General features: G+C 33.5%; 1 protein-coding gene across 4 annotated transcripts in view; it reads right to left on the reverse strand.

Moving 5' to 3' along the window:
• LOC141556645 (MAP/microtubule affinity-regulating kinase 3-like) overlaps positions 1 to 16,881 on the reverse strand; it is a 125,262-nt gene that overhangs the window by 92,031 nt on the left and 16,350 nt on the right. For all 4 annotated transcript variants that reach the window (XM_074291099.1, XM_074291098.1, XM_074291097.1 and 1 more), the window contains exon 2: positions 15,612 to 15,803. In XM_074291099.1, the coding sequence (XP_074147200.1) occupies positions 15,612 to 15,803 (192 nt within the window). The remainder of the gene's footprint in view (positions 1 to 15,611; positions 15,804 to 16,881) is intronic.

Consider the following 16,881-nt stretch of genomic DNA (forward strand, 5'->3'; position numbering starts at 1 on the left):
GATTAATGATGGACAGAACCAGCTACATCCAGAAAAGGAACACTGGGAAATGAATGTAAACTGTTATTTTTACCTTCTGAATCCAATTCTTCCTGTGCAACAAAAAATTCGGTTCTACACACATATATTGTATCTAGAATATACTGTAATATATTTAACATATATAAGACTGCTTGCCATCTGGGGGAGGGGGTTGGGGGAGGAAGGGAAAAAATCTGAATAGAAGTAAGTGCAAGGGATAATGTTGTAAAAAATTACCCATGCATATGTACTGTCAAAAAAATGTTATAATTATAAAATAAAATAAAAATTAAAAAAAAAAAAAAAAAAAAAAAAAAAAAAGGAAGAAACTTGAAGCACAAAGTCTAATTAGGAAGCAATTGCTATTAGGTAGAAGAATAATAGGGGTTTGAACTAACATGTTTACTTAGGTAAAGAGAAGGATCAAATGAGAAACATGGATGTTTGGCAACTGATTACATAGGTATGGTAAGGAGCCCCAAGATTACAAATCTAGGAGTCTAGCAGGATAGTAATGTCTTTGACAGAATTAAGGAAAAGAATGGGGTTTATGTGAAAAAATCCAGAATCTTGTGGACATTCTGAGTTTGACTTACCTGTAGGACATTCCATTTGAAATGCCCTATAGGTAATTAATGATGCAGGATGGAATCTCAGAAGAGCTTCAGAGCTGAATCAGAGGAGATTGAAAATGGATATATAAATTAGTGAGTCATAAATTGTTTGCATAGACAATACTTAAAACTCATGGAACTAATGAAGTATCCAAGACAGAGGAGGGTAACTAAGATAGAACTATATGGATGTACTTAGGAGTTAGATGGCAGAATGCAGATGACAAATCAGCAATGTACACTGAGAAACAAGGGTAAGACAATCAGAAGAACCCAGAGGGAGTAGTTTCAGGAGATTCTAAAGAAGAGCAAATATTAAACAGTGCCATATGAAGCAGATAAGTAACTTTGGAGTGAGAAATTTTAAGCCTGAAGCCAGATTGCAAATAAAAACAAATGAAAAGAGAGGAAACAGAAACAAGTAGAAAAAAATAGTATAGAAAACTTTCTCTAGGCACTTGACTTACAGGTAGGAAAACAAAGGAGAATAATGTGAGCAGAGAGTTAAAACTCTAGTAAAGAGACTTGGGCATGTTTAAAGGCAATAAGGAAGAAACCAATAATTGTAGTGAGAGATGGGAGTTGGGAAGTAGAAAGGAAGAAAAATCTTTAAAGTCGTTTGAAGAACAAGGAAAATTCTATTTCCTATAGGGAAGCTTGAGTGTAGCCAGTGGTAGGAAAGGAAGGTCAAGTATGTAGAGTTGATGGAAGGGAGCACAGTGATGGGAACAGAGTACTGGGTATTGTCTGCTCCCAAATTTGCTGACACAGCAACCTGAGGAGGTAGGTACCAATATATTACCCCAATTTTACATGACAAGAAATTAAAGTTCAAAGTCTATGGTTATACTGTCACACAGTTCAACTTATCTAAAACAAACTTCAAGATTTCAACTGTTTTGAAAAAGTCCCCATCCTAAAGTATGCTTTAGAGACTTTACATTAATGAGGCTAAAGTTATGTGACAATAAAAAGCAAGTAATTAAAAAGTCAACACTAGAAAACAACAACATAGTAACTTAGAATAACATTTTTAAAAATAAGTGGAAATGCATAGATTCAAAGAAAAATTCAATGTAACCTTGATGTAACATGTCAACCAATTCAATTTACTGGTCACCTTTGAATCTCTCTGGTTTTTCTTTTTCAACCATGTTTATGCTGCCATTTCCTCTCTCTCAAATGCTATCATCAATTTCTCATTTCCAACTCACATTATACTATTTGAGATGCCCAGGATGAGCAATTTCATTACTAATTTGTTATTGTAAGCTATGTGTTACAGAAGACAGGTGAATCAGGTCTAATATGTAAAAACCACTAAGGACATAAGGACAAAATAAAAGAAATTCCATACGCTCAAGAGCTATATATTGTATTTAGAGTGTACACCACATAAATAGAGAAATATATGGTACACAATAGTTTGAGGTGACTGGGTGACTGATAAGATGATGATTCATTTACAACAGAGAAGTTATGTAGCAGTGTACCCTTAAGAGGAAAATATCAAAATTCAATTAAAAAAAATTTTTTTAGAGAAAATTTGCTTTCTCCTTTCTATTCCTCAACTACTGTTTTCCAAAATGGCTTAACTAGTTTTTTGCTGTTCAGTCACTCAGCTGTCTCCAACCTTTTGTTATTCCATAGACTATCACAAGCCAAGCCCTTCCATCCTTTACTAGTAATCTCCTGAAGCCTGTACAAATTTACATTTATTATTCCCCTGATACTATCTATCCACCTCTGCTATCCTCTTTTCCTTTTGCCTCAAATGTTTCTTAACAACTGGATCTTCTTATTATGTAGCTCAGCTTCAGTATTTGACCTCCCAGTTAATAGCCTTACTTAATTTCTTTTAAGTATTGACTAATTTGATCTTACTGTCCACAAGACTCTCAAAGTTATCTTCTAGCACCAAAATTCCAAAATGTTGATTCTTTGGCATTCAGTTTTCCTTTTAGCCCAACTCCCATAGTCAGACATTACTACTGGAAAAACCATAGTTTTGACTATACAGACTTTTATCAGGAAGGTAATGGGGCTGCTTTTTTAGTATGCTGTCCAAATTTGCCATAGCTTTCCTTTCAAGGAGCATTTTTAAAATTTCATGGCTACAGCTGCTATCTGCAGTGATCTCTGAGCACAAGAATATAAAATCTGACATTGCTTCCATTTCTTCTGTATTTGCCAGGAAGTGATAGAACTAGTTGCCAAGATCTTAGTTTTGATGTTAAAACTTCAAGCCAGTGTTCACACTCTTCCTCTTAAACCCTCAACAAGAAGCTTCTTAATTCTTCACTTTCTGCCATCAGTGATATCACCTACATATATGAGATATTTTTCTCAACAACCTTAATTCTAGTTTTTGGTTGGCAAAGTCTGGTATTTCATACAAAATACTCTGCATGTAAATTAAATAAATAACATGACAATATACATCCTTATTGTACTTCTTTTCCATTCCTAAATCAATTAGTTGTTCCATGTTTGGTTCTAAATGTTGCTTCTTGGCCCACATACAGCTTTCTCTGAAGACAAGTAAGATGATCTTTTTGAGGACTTGCCATTTTGTTGTGATTCACATAATCAAAGGCTTTAGTTACAATTAATAAAGCAGATGTAGATGTTTTTCTGGAACTCTCTTTTCCATAATCTAAGAAATGTTAGCTATTTGATATTTAGGTCCTCTGCCTCTTTGAAAACAAGTTTAGTTTCCTGGTAATTCTCAGTACACAAATTGCTAAAGCTTAGCTTGTAGAATCTTAAGTATAACCTTGCTGGCATGTAAAATGAGAGCAATTGTTTGGTAATTTGAATATTCTTTGGTATTGCCTTCTTTAGGACAGGAGTACAAATGGATCCTTTTACAATCCAGTGACCACAGTTGAGTTTTTCAAATTTACTGACATTGAGTACAGCACTTCAATAGCACCATCTTTCAGAATCTTAAACAGTTCAATGAGAATTCCATTGTATCCACTAGCCTCATTGTTAGCAATATTTCCTAAAGACCAGTTTACAATTCCACTAGCAATAAATTAGTCATTCCTGTTTTTCCACAGCCTCTCTAGTAATCATTCTCCTGGTTTGTCAATTTTGCCAATCTGAGAGATGAGATAGAACCTCAAATGTTTTAATTTGCATTTCTTATCATTATTAGTGACTTGGAACATTTTTTTTTCACATGGCTTTTGATAACACGAATTTCTTTCCCTGAAAACTCTATTCATGTCTTTACTATCAAACTGAGAATACCTTTTTTTTTAAATTGTTTGTTGACAGCAGCTTGCTCTATTTAATTTTTAAGCTCTCCCTTCCTACTGGTTTCTCCTCTCCTAATTACAAATATGCTGGCAAAATGAAATTTCTAAAATATAGGCTTGACAATGTGAAGGAAAAGGAAAGTCTCTAATGACCCTCCTCCACCCACTGCTTCTGGGATAAAACACAAATTCTGCAAAGGATATGAACAGACAATTATCAGATGAAGAAGTTAAAACTATTTCGAGACATATGAAAAAAGGTTTTAAATTACTATTAATCAGAGAAATGAAAATTAAGACAACTCATTACATACCTCTCTGGCTAAGATGACAGAAAAAGATAACAATAAATGTAGGGGATATGGGAAAACTGAAACACTAATATATTGCTGGTGGAGTTGTGAACAGATCCAATCATTTTAGAGAGCAATATAGTACTACTATGTCCATAGGGCTATCAAAACTCTGCACACCTTTTGATCCAGCAGTATCTCTACTGGGCCTGTATCCAAAGAGATCATAAAAAAGGGAAAAGCACTCACATGTGCAAAAATGTTTGTAGCAGCTCTTTTTATAGTGTCAAGGAAATTGAGTGGATGCCCATCAGTTGGAGAATGGCTTAATAAGAGATGGTATATGAATGTTAAGGAATATTATTGTTCTATAAAAAACGACCAGCAAGATGATTTCAGAAAGGCCTGGAATGATGCTAAGTGAAGTGACTGGAACCAAAAGAACACTGTACAAAGGAATAACAAAATTATTCGATGATCAATTCTGATGAATGTGTCTCATTTCAACAGTGAGTTGATTCAGGACAATTCCAAGAGATCTGCAATGGAGAGAGCTATTTGCACCCAGAAAGAGGACTATGGAGACTGAATGTGGATCGTAATATATAGTATTTTCACCTTTTTTTGTTGTTGTTGCTTGCCTTTTGTTTTCCTTCTCAATTTTTCTCCCTTTTTGATCTGATTTTTCTTAAGCAGCATAATTGTGGAAATATGTATGGAAGAACTGCACATGTTTAATATATATTGGATTACTTTATGTCTAGGGGAGGTGGGTAGAGGGAAAGGAGAAAAATTTGAAACACAAAGGATGAATGTTGAAAATTATCTTTGCACATATTTTCAAAATAAAAAGGTATCATAAAAAAAAACACCTCACCAAATACTGCACCAAATGCCTTCACAATTACTTCCAATCTATATTTCCTCATCTAAAATGGCATCTTCCAGAAGTACCACCACTCTTATGAGAGAAATATGCCTCATTTATGTCAGAGAAATATTTTATTTTATGATAAAGCTAAGCACTGAAGGCATTCCAGGAAGCATCAATGACTTCTAAAAACCCTCCCTTTTTGGGAAATTTCTACCTTCTCCATTCCACATGTTCCTACTTACGAGGGGAAGACTAAGTTCCTGCCAACAGTGAATTTGGGAGTTAAAACTATTTTTCTCTGCTTTTTTATTTCTTCAATCAAGTTTCCTATCTGCACCATCCCACTGTCAATTCTTTGTTATCATATACTTACTCTGAGTCTTGCTTTAATACCGTCTTTCTATATTCCTGTCATCCAGAATTTAGTCTTTTTTTTTTTTAAAGAAAAAACTCTTTGATAAAGTTGAATTTATAGATTCAATAAAAGAAGTTACAAACATAATAGGCTATGTTAGTAAAAATAATTTTAAAAACTAGATTGATATAATGATCAAAATTTTGAGAAAATATAACCTTTTCTATTTTTGAAAAAAATTAAAAAAGAGAGCCTAAAGATCTTTCCAGTATAGTTGGGGTAAAGCAGGTTTTCTATAATAAGAAATCTTAGGTGATGTAGTTCTAGAAATGTTAATTATAACAATGACAAGGAAAAAAAATTTAAAAATTAACACAGGGAAAGATAAAAAAAAAAAAAAAAGATTCTATTTAGAGAACCCTAAGAAATAAACTAAAAACTTAAAATTACATAAGTAAAATGAACCCACTCAAGTCATAACATTTTTTTTGTTATCAAAAAAACTCAGTAGGAAAAGATAGAAAGAGAAATTCCAATCAAGATAACTGAAAATGAAAAAATATTTAGAGTTTTATCTTTCATGATACATAGGAAGTACATGACTACAATTACTCTCTTTGTAAGTAAATATAGACAACTCTAAAGCAGTTGAGAAATCAAGTGGGTACTTATTAGGTATAAAAATGACAATTTTATCAAAATTTATTTATTCACCACCACAACCAATCAAAACAGCAAACGGTTACTTTAGAGGACTAAAAAAGATGATGACAAAATTTCTTTGGAGTGACAATGTGTTTTGTCCTGCTTTCTAGAGCCCCCAAGTCGAGATGGCAAAACGTACTGTTGATTTCTACAGCCCCCATGCCAGGATGATTAAGATATACCTTCCTAGTGATGAGGCGTAGGGATTCCCAAGGATGGTGGAAAAATCGTTTATTTCAAAAACTTTCTCCTTTTCATAATGTAACACAAACAACTCTGAGTACGTTGGATCACATAAACAACTTGCTATTGTATATAGTTTGCCACCTGGTATCACTCTGCTTCAATCTCAACACAGGTTGTCACTGCCCCCTGATTTCTCAGGAAGGCCGAGAGTCCTTAGAGCAGATGGGGAGCCAAACTGACATTGTTAGCAAGTTCCCTCTGGGCTGAAGGGTCTTATATCTTACCCAGAGTTTCCTCACTGACTCTGACCCCTTCTACAACAATGAGTCAAGTAACTCAAGGCAAAAAAAAAAAAGTAAATAAGTCTTTTAAAATATTAGATCTAAAACTACAATACAAGGCAATATTCATCAAACTATTTGGTACTGATTAAAAGGGACAGGTCAATCAGTAAAACAGATGAAGGATACAACGCACTGATACAAATATAATAGTATATAGAATTTGTTCAACAAATACAAAGTCTCAACTACTGTGAAAAGAACGACACTATTTGACAAAACTTGCAAAAACTTAAATTATATAAAATATAAATGTTACATAAGTAAACTTAAATAGAATTTAAATTTGTAGGGAAACAGGGAACTGAAGGAAAAAATCTTTGTAGCAAGTCTGATAAAGATCTCTAGGATAAGATATAGAAGATGTATTATTTGGATTTATAACAAAGCCAATGGCCAAAGGCACTGAATATACAAGTTTAAAGGAAGATATCAACTACCATATGAAAAAAGATGTTCCAAGATAGTAGTACAAAGAAAAATGTAAATGAAAACAAAACAACTATGGTTCCATCTTATAGCACACATTGGCAAAGTGTGGACACAAATGCAAAACAACAAATGTTGGAGGGATTGAAAAGGCTGCATAAAACAGGTACAACAATCCTGTGGGTAGAACTGTGAATTGCTCTAATCAACTTTACATATATCCCTTAATCTAGCAACTATAATTTCTAGGCCTATATCCAAATTAAGCAAAGAAAAAAGACTCATATATGCAAACTGCATTTGTTGTAGCAAAGAACTAGAAATTATGAGAGTGTCCACCAACTGGGAATATACCTAAACAAATTATGGGGCAGCTAGATGTCTAGAGCACCAGCCCTGAAGTCAGGATGACCTGAGTTCAAATTTAATCTCAGTTACTTAACACTTCCTAGCTGTGTGACCCTGGGCAAGTCCAATTGCCTCCCGGAGAAAAAAAAGCAAAAAACAAAAACCAAATTATGGCATATGGATGCAATGGAATAATATTTTATCATAAAAAATGATGAAAGGGGTGATTTTGGAGAAACCTAGGAATGTCTATATGAACTAATACAGAATGAAGTAAAGCAGTATCATAAGACCACCAAACATAATTCCAGGACTTATGACAGAAAAGTGATAGCTTCAAAAAAGAGACATATTTTCAGATGAGGTCAATGCTGAAATCGGTTTTACTTACCTATTTTATGAGAATTAAGTTTTTCTTTTAACTTGAGGGAAGGTAAGAAGAAACTTAGGAAGTTGGTATTTTTTTTTTTTAAATATATAGAAGAAAACCGAAGAAAGATCAGAGTAAAAAGCCAAGCAGGATAATTTTGAGTTATGTTTCTCAGTTCTGAAAACTTTGCCTAAAACAGTAACATTTAAAAAATTTACAAAGCACTTTATAAGTATAATCTCCTTTTGACCCTCGTAAGCCAGAGAGAAAAGTACTTTATTCTCATTTTAGAGATAAGAAAATTGAGTATAAGAGAAATTAAATAAATGACTTGCTGAAATTCGAATTCAGGTCTTTCTGACTACAAACTGTTCTGTCAATGGCTAATACACTTCTACAGAAAATAGGTTAAGTTTTTCTATGATTACAAGTGGACAGGGCTTTGGGCTCCCTTCACACCCAGGGCTTAAAATTATACCATAACTAAGAATTTTTATCCTATATATTCACTGAAAATAAGAGAGCTAAGGATGTCAGATGCCATCTGGGAGAAAGGACTCTAATCTATAGCAATACTTAAGAATTCTTATCATTCATCCCCACAGCTAGGCCCAACTCACCTCTTGAATAACAAAGAAGAGATAAGGATTTGGTTTCTTTTCCCCAAGTAATCACTCTTATTAAGTAGTATTTTCTTCAAAAGATTCAAATATTTTTCATTCTATGTCCCACTTATACCCACCATATCCCTATAAATAGGAAATGGAAAATCTTTTTTTCTCTACCTTATAAAGTACTCGCAGAGTTGAGCTCTTAGTATTTATTCTACTATAAAGTCCTCATCTCACTTTAATATTGGCAGATGAAACTGGATATTCAAACAATGTAAGAACTTTGCTTTAATTACTGGTTCAGAATGAATCAAGGCCTTCAATCATCAAAACCACTTTCTATACTTAAGTGAACTTTTAAAAAAAGATGTATTAATCTCTTTTGTTTTTAAATTACAGTGGTAACTGAATATTCTACTCTATCTTCATTCTGGGAATTGAGTTTTCTTTTGGAACAAAGAAAAACAGTTAAGCAAAAATAATTAATACATGTGACCCTTTCTATTAAAGCATGTAATAATGAGAACTATCATTTATATAGCCCTGCCAGGTTTTGCTCTTTAACACTTTATATATTTCTTAATTTGATCCTTATGACAAACCTGTGAGAAGTGCTAAAATTACCTCTATTTTACAGATAAGGAAACTTAGCTGAAGCTGATAGAAGTTAAGTAATTTATCCAGTCATCTATATAGCTTGTGACTAACTGAAGCAGGATCTGCTCCCAAGTTGTCCGGACTTCAAGTACACTCTTTGTATATTGTTCCAATTAAGTTTCCTAATATTTTGCACATTCAATACTCCAGACTTCTCTGAAAAAAGAATATTATTTGTTCTATAGGACCATTATTAGCTTTTCTGATTACTTATTGTACCAAAATATGGTACAATGGAGTCAAAGTACCTGAGTTCAAATTCTGACTCTATCACTGACCTTTGCACAAAACATTTAATAATAGTCTGCTATGTATGTTCCAGGCCTGGTGTGAGGTGCTGGAATAAAATAATAAAAACAGCCCCTATGTCAGGGAAAACAGCATCTACACTGTCATTTTGTATTTATTTACATGTGCTTATGTATTAAAAAAAATATATATATTTGGGGAGAACCTAACAATAGGGGGAATTCCGGAATAGATCATGTACAAAATAACATTTTGAGTTGAGTTTTAAAAGAAACTAGGGATTCTAAGTTGTGGAAGTGAGGAAGGAGTGCATTCTAGTCATGGATGACTAGCCTGGGCAAAGACATGGAGATATCAGGGAATAAAATATTAGGCTAACTTGCATGGATCATAAATGTTTGTATAACAAGCCTAAAATAGTAATCTGAAGCTTGATTGTGAAAAGCTTTAAGTTCAAAGTGGATGACTTTACTAGTAGTAACAGGATGCCATTATTTTGTTGAGGAGTGAGAAATATGTCAATTTGTACTTCAGAAATATCACTTTGGCAGCTGTGTGGAGTATGGGTTGGAAAGGTGAGAAAACTGATACAGGAAGACAAATTAGAGACCATTGCAATATTCCAAATGAGAGATAATGAGGGCCATCCTTAAGAGTGGTAGCCCTGTGGATAGAGAGGAAAATGAATGTGAGAAACATAAGGAAGTAGAATCAATAAAATTTGGCAGCTGATTGGCTGTGGTTAGGGGAGAATGAGGAATCAAAACTTAGAAAAAACTGCTAACCTAGGTAACCAGAAGGGTGTAGGTGCCCAGAATAAAAACAAAAAAGTCTGGAAATGTGGAAGGGTGTAGGAAGGCTATCTGTTCCCTTTCAGACATGATAAATTTGAGATATTTATAAGAGCATCTAGTCTTATGTATCTGATAGATCACGGGATACATAGGACTGGATAGAATAACACTACTGTTGCTTCCTTTAATTCATTTTAAAATTAAAATTAGTACAATGATTCCATTTATTTCACTTTTTATCAGTTCATAGAAACACATGTTTTGGCATAAAGGATAATAAATGCTGATTGTTTCCATGATTTTCTCAAATTTATCATTTCTTACAGCAAAATAATATTCTATTGCATTCATAAACCACAATACAACCAGCTATCCCCTAACTGATGCTATAACAAAGTGCTACTGTAAATATTTTGATACATATTGGACTTTTTTCCTCCTACTTTTCATCTCCTTAGGATATATCACAGTAATAGAATCACAGAGTCAGATGAATAATCACTTTTTTCACACAACTGTAAATTGCTTTACTTATAGAATGAGTGCGTGAATTCACAGATTCAACAGTGCATCCATAGCTTCCCCAAAACTATTTTTGTCATCTTTTAACAAATTATATAATACAAGACAAAACCTCACAGTTGTTTTAATTTGCATGCCTTATTATTACTGATTTAGAATAATCATATTGTTACTAATAGTTTGTGATTCCTCTTTTGAAAACCGTTCATATTATTTTACTACTTGTCTAGAGGGAACATGTATCTTCTATGCTTTTATCAGTTTCCTATATATCCTGATATCAAATGGATTATGAATAAATGGTATTTTTATCAATATTTTTCCTACTCAATTTTTCTGTTTACTTTTATTTTAATTGATTTTATTTTTATCTAACAACTATTTCTATCTTTTATTTAGTTAAAACATTCTTCTAATCATAACTGTGAAAAGTTACTTCTTTCCACTCTGTTTCAAATACAATATGTGAAAGTATCTAAACCTAATTTCTGCCAAGATGCTTTCCAGTTTTCCTAACAGTCTTTGTAAAATATAAACTTCTTTTGCTTATCTTGTAAGGGCCTAATTTTTAAAAATTATTGTGGGTGTATCTGGCTACTTTTTTATTTTAAAATCAGTATAAAATCATTTGCATGATTGCTGCTTCATAACAGAGGTCTGATAGTACTAAGCAAGTTATGTCCAATTCCCGATGATCTAAAGGACAAGAGATTATGAGGCTTCACTATTAAGCTGAATGGTGAAAAATTATTATATTAGGAAGAAGAAATACAGGTGGTAACAATTTTATTTCTGTAAATCTCAGTTTAACTATTATTTCTCTTAAGGACTACTCTACAAAAAATCTAAAGTAATTTCATAATCTTAAACTAAAAAACAAAACAAACAACACTGTAATCAAACCACTAAATCGCAATCTAATTAACAAGACTAAACATAAAGGAAGAGTAGTCATTCCATGATTTGTATTTTCATCTTGTAAGATTCTTGTCCATAGTCTTCCATTTCATAGGCCTTCCTCTAGGTCTTTAACCTTTTGAAGGTGTCAGCACAATACCCATGTAGTCCAACTGCTTTTACCCTCGTCCCTCATCTTCCCTGCCACTTTTCCAATAAAATTTTCTGAATGACTTAAGTCACTTTTTGATGGTAAACCATCTTTGGAAAGCAGCTGAAGCCTGAATACCACACAAGTAAACTAACCTATGTATCACCCACACTTTTATTTTATCTTTCTTAGACCAAAGTATCAAAAAAGAAAGGATCAGTTTGTGAATCATGGAAAAAGTCAGGACTGAAAGCACAGAGATTCATGCTTAAAAAGTAAATTAACAACTTTTAACTTCAAATAGGCCAAATACCTAAAGTAAAATCATAATCAGGAAAAACTCTCCTTGATGGTAAAGCCATCAAAGGCCATTTAGCTTAACCCATGCCTGAATAAGAATTATTGACCAACAATGGTCATTCAGTTTTTGCATTAAGTTCACCAGAAAAGGAAAAGCCATTACCATTCCCTTTTTGAATATGATACAAAATTATATGTAGTTCTCTCAATAATTATTAAAGTAAAGCAAGGATGATCCTTTCTCCTGTTATTATTTGCCATAGTTCTTGAAATGCTTGCATTAAGAGAATATTAAGAAATCAAACCCACAAATATAGGCAAGTAGGTATTAACTGACTTTATAATTCACTAAAACCTTCAAAATCAATTCCACAGGAATTGATATGAGTCATACTTCTCCCACTTTGTAATTTAAAGTCATGGAAGTCAGTAGTCAAAATGAAGGAGGGAAAACATTCCAGGCATGGAGGACAGTCAAAGACAATATCAGAGCCAAGAAATGGAATGTTTTATGAAACAGCTAGCCTGTGTCACTGGACTGAAGAGTATTTATAGGGAAGTAAGGTGTAAAAAGAAAGGCAAGAAGGCCTAGATGACAAAGAGTTTTGAATTTCAAACACAGCATTTTGCATTAGGACGCATTAGAAATCACTGGAATTTATTGAGTAGGGAGATGACATGATTAGATTTGCACTTTAGAAAAACCAAGTTTGTAATATTCTTCTCTAGATTATAATGTTCTCTGGGAGCAGGTTTCTTGGGGAGTTTCTGGAGGCAGCCTTAGTTTCAGCTCAGTTCAATAATCCCAAATGCAGCCAGGAGTTAAAAGTTCAAATCCTTTATTGTCTCCTTCAAAGTCTTGTCTTTTTTTTCTGGGTCTGGTTAGCTTTAGTAGAGGCTTATCTCTCTCCTTGGTTCTGAGAGCTCTCTCTGAATATCTCCAAAACCAAAGGTTTGTCCTTCAGCCTTCAGCCAGCTTCAGCCTCTCGTCCTCCCAATGTCTCCAGCCAGCACAAAGGTGAAAGTTGGAATGAATCTTGATTCCTCCTCCCAGAGAGTGGGCTTGTAGGTTTCTGACTTGTGAATCTCCTGGAAGTCCAAGAGTGGGCCTGTCCCTGAGAGTTTCTTGCTTATATTTCTGCCCAACTTGTGAATCCCCTCTTTATATATGCTCTCTAAAGGTGTGAACTAAGTACATAAGCATTAGCACCTTGCTTCAAGTTCTGGCCCATAACACAAGTTAATGGCTGAATGGAGAATGGATTGGAGTAAGAATAGACTTGTAGGCAGATCCACCAGCAGGCTATAGAAATAATCTAGGTGCAAGATAATAAGGGACTTAACCAGAGGAGAAGAGGATATATTCCAGAGATCTTATAAAGGTAAAATCTATAGATCTTTGCCAAGGCTTGGATATTGGGGTTACTGGGTGAGACAAGAGGAATCTGGGATGATTCCTAGGTGGTGAATCTGAAGGAGTGGTAGGATGGTGTTGTCTTCTAGTGATGGTAGGAGGAGAGAAGGAGGATTTAGGGAGGAAGAAAATGAGTTTTTGTTTTGAACATATTGAGTTTCAACATCCAATCTGAGCTTTCTAAAAGGTAAGTAAAGATATGAAAGTGGAAATCGGCAGAAATTGAGGCAGAAAAGGTAGATTTAAGAATCATCAGCAGGGGCAGCTAGGTGGCGCAGTGGATAGAGCACCAGCCTTGAATTTAGGAGGACCTGAGTTCAAATCTGGTCTCAGACACTTAACACTTCCTAGCTGTGTGATCCTGGGTAAGTCACTTAACCCCAGCCTTGGGGGGGTGGGGGTGGGGTGTTATCATCATCAAGAATCATCAGCACATGAGTAAGGAAAAGCAAGAGAATAGTGTACATAGTAACAGCAATAATGTGTAATAATCAACTATGATGACTTAGCTCTTCTCAACAATACAACAATCCAAGACAATTCCAAAAGACTCATGATGGAAAATGTTGCAATGTCCAGAGAAAGAACTATAGTCTGATTGCAGATTGACACATACTATTTTGACTTATTTTTGCTTTTGCTTTTTCTTCTTTCACAATATAATATGGAAATATGTTTAACATGATTATACGTGTCTAACTTCTCTCAGATTGTCATGGTGGGGAGTGGAAAGGAAGGAGGGAGAGAGAAAAAATTTGGAACTCAAAATATATTAAAAATGAATGTTGAAAGCTACCTTTACATGTAATTGGGGAAAAATACTATTTTAAAAAATCATCATCATAAAGAAGAAAAGAAAGTTCAGTATAAATCCTTGAGGGACTGTTTTAAAAAGAAATACTGAAAGCTATAAATGAACACATACTTAATAACTAATAGAGATGAAAATTAAAATGATAGATTTCATGTCACTCCATGTAAATTGGCAAAGATAACAAGAAATGGAATGTCAAAGTTGGAGAAATTGTGGGAAAACAGAAAACATGAATACAATATAAAAATGATAACTAATTTGGAAATCAATTTGGAATCATGTAAACAGTAAGCTGTTCACATCCTTTGATCCTTTGCTCCCACTATAGCGTATACACCCCTAGGAAGTCAAAGACATAAAGATAGGTTCAAATATGGCAAAATATTCCTAACAGTATTCTTTGCAGTAAACAAGAACTAGAAACAAAAGTCATCTATTGGGAAAAGTTATTAATTGAATGATATGTTAATGTGCAATAAGAATGATAAATGAGGAATTCAGACACACATAGAAAAATTTTTATGAACTGATACAAAACTAAACAATCAGAATCAAAATAATAGTATAGTACAATTGTCAATGGAAAGATCTCTAAAAAGAAGATACATTGCTAAGTAATCAAAAAACAACAAATGCCCTGGAGAACAAATACTATAATGAAATGGAATTTTCCACCAACATAAGAGAGACAAGTGACTATGAGGACAAAGTACTAGGCACACTATTACATGGGGTCATTATCACATGCCTATGCTTAATTGTTTTTTGTGGTCACAAGATAAAGTGAGAGAATCAATAGAAGGGTTATAAGGATCAATACAGTGATTTTTATCAAAGAGCTAAAAAAAAAAAAAAAAAAAAAAAAGTACATGTTTTATAGTTTCCAAACAGCAGTTGAATTATTTTAATAATACTCTGTATAATTAATTATGGAGTATTTCTGTAAAGGTTAGGACCATAGACAAGGAAAAGTAAAGAACTAATACCAAACTATTTTGTTTTCTTGGTTCTACTTTTCTCCCAGGTCAATAAAAATCAAGAAGACTTTGAGAGTTGACTAATTTTTTGGAGATACAATTTGCAATACTGAAGTCAAGTATTAAATGGCAAAATATAAAATATAAAAAATGTTTATATGTAATATATAAATACCCATAATTTTTAAAAGTCTTTTATTTGAATATTCTAATGAAAACAAAAACATTCTAATGGAAAACAATTTCAAGGCTATTAATAAAAACCAACAAAATGATTCACTTCTGAAGAATCACACTCATTTAATATTTTTAAACAGACACTGATAATCATTGGCATTTTTTATTTACAAATACACACTGGAAGAGATAGCTTTGTAATTTTTTTTTTTTGAATCAAAAGCAAATGTAATAATCTGTACTTACTTCTCTTCCTGTAAGGATGTGTCTTGCCAGTTTCACTTTTGCAAAATTTCCCTTGCCAATTGTTTTCAGAAGTCTGTAGTTTCCAATATGAGGTTGTTCATCTGCACAAGAAGCTATTGAGTTTCTACAGCGAGCTCCAGAGCGCCCAGTTCGAGAGGTAACTTCTTGACGTCCATCTCCATGAGATGTGTGCTAAGGTATTAACAACATACACAAAAATAAGGAAATAAAAGTTTTAAGAGCCATTAGTTGAAAAAATGTATTATTGCTTAAAAATTAAAATAAACTTTAGCCTGTGCCATCAGCTTCTGCAAACTTCTATCCTTATTTTATCAATCTTTTTTCAATCAAATTTTAAATTTAAGAGAAAAAGAATGGAGAAAATTTGAAAGAATAGAAATAAAGAAAATTGTTGAAATTCAACTTAATTTGAAAGAGCAAATTAACTTACAAATATGATTCTCTTAAAACATCAATAAGAATTTAAGTTTGTGGAACCTTTTCTCAAAAGCATTTTTGCATAATTAAATTTGCTCCTCACTAGAAATCTTCATGGAAAAGGTTTGCAGATAGGCTACCATCCTTATTTGACAAATGAGCTAACCACTGCTAGCTGATAAGTGATTTTGCTCAAGGCCAAAAGTTATTTATAATTTATAACCATGTTATAACCAGAGCCAAGCTTTTCTAAAATTTTAAGTCCTGCCCAATTTTTCACTATACTAGGATGTCTAATCATTCAGAATAAAATCATATAATCACATAAGTTGCTAACTAATATCCCAAGTTATAAGCATTTAACCTTTAAAGGTTTAATAGCCTCTATAGAATACATCGTTCCTTCTTAACACCCTCCCACTCCCCACCATTTTCAAAACTTTTCTTCTCTTTAAATTATCCTGAACAGTACTAGGCAGTGTCCCAAGTTTTGTCTCATCTAACTGGTCTCTTCCCTATGAGCTCTATGACCAGCTTTCAGGACAATGTGCCTTTTAAAAAGTGCCTTTTCTCTTCCTGAAGAAAATGTCTTGTCCTATTTTTCATTCATTGTCCAAAATAAACTTAATTATGACCAACACATTCCTTACCTCTCATCATATTTAACCCTATTGATATGCATCTTAAAAGTCCTGTTCAAGGGGCAGCTAAGTGGAGCAGTGGATAGAGAACCAGCCCTGAAGTTAGGAGGACCTGAATTCAAATATGATCTCAGACACTTAACCCCAATTGCCTGGGGGGTGGAGGAGAGGAGGGGATCCTGTTCAAGTGC

This window comes from Sminthopsis crassicaudata, chromosome 2 (genome assembly GCF_048593235.1).
Source record: "Sminthopsis crassicaudata isolate SCR6 chromosome 2, ASM4859323v1, whole genome shotgun sequence".
NCBI lineage: Eukaryota > Metazoa > Chordata > Mammalia > Dasyuromorphia > Dasyuridae > Sminthopsis > Sminthopsis crassicaudata.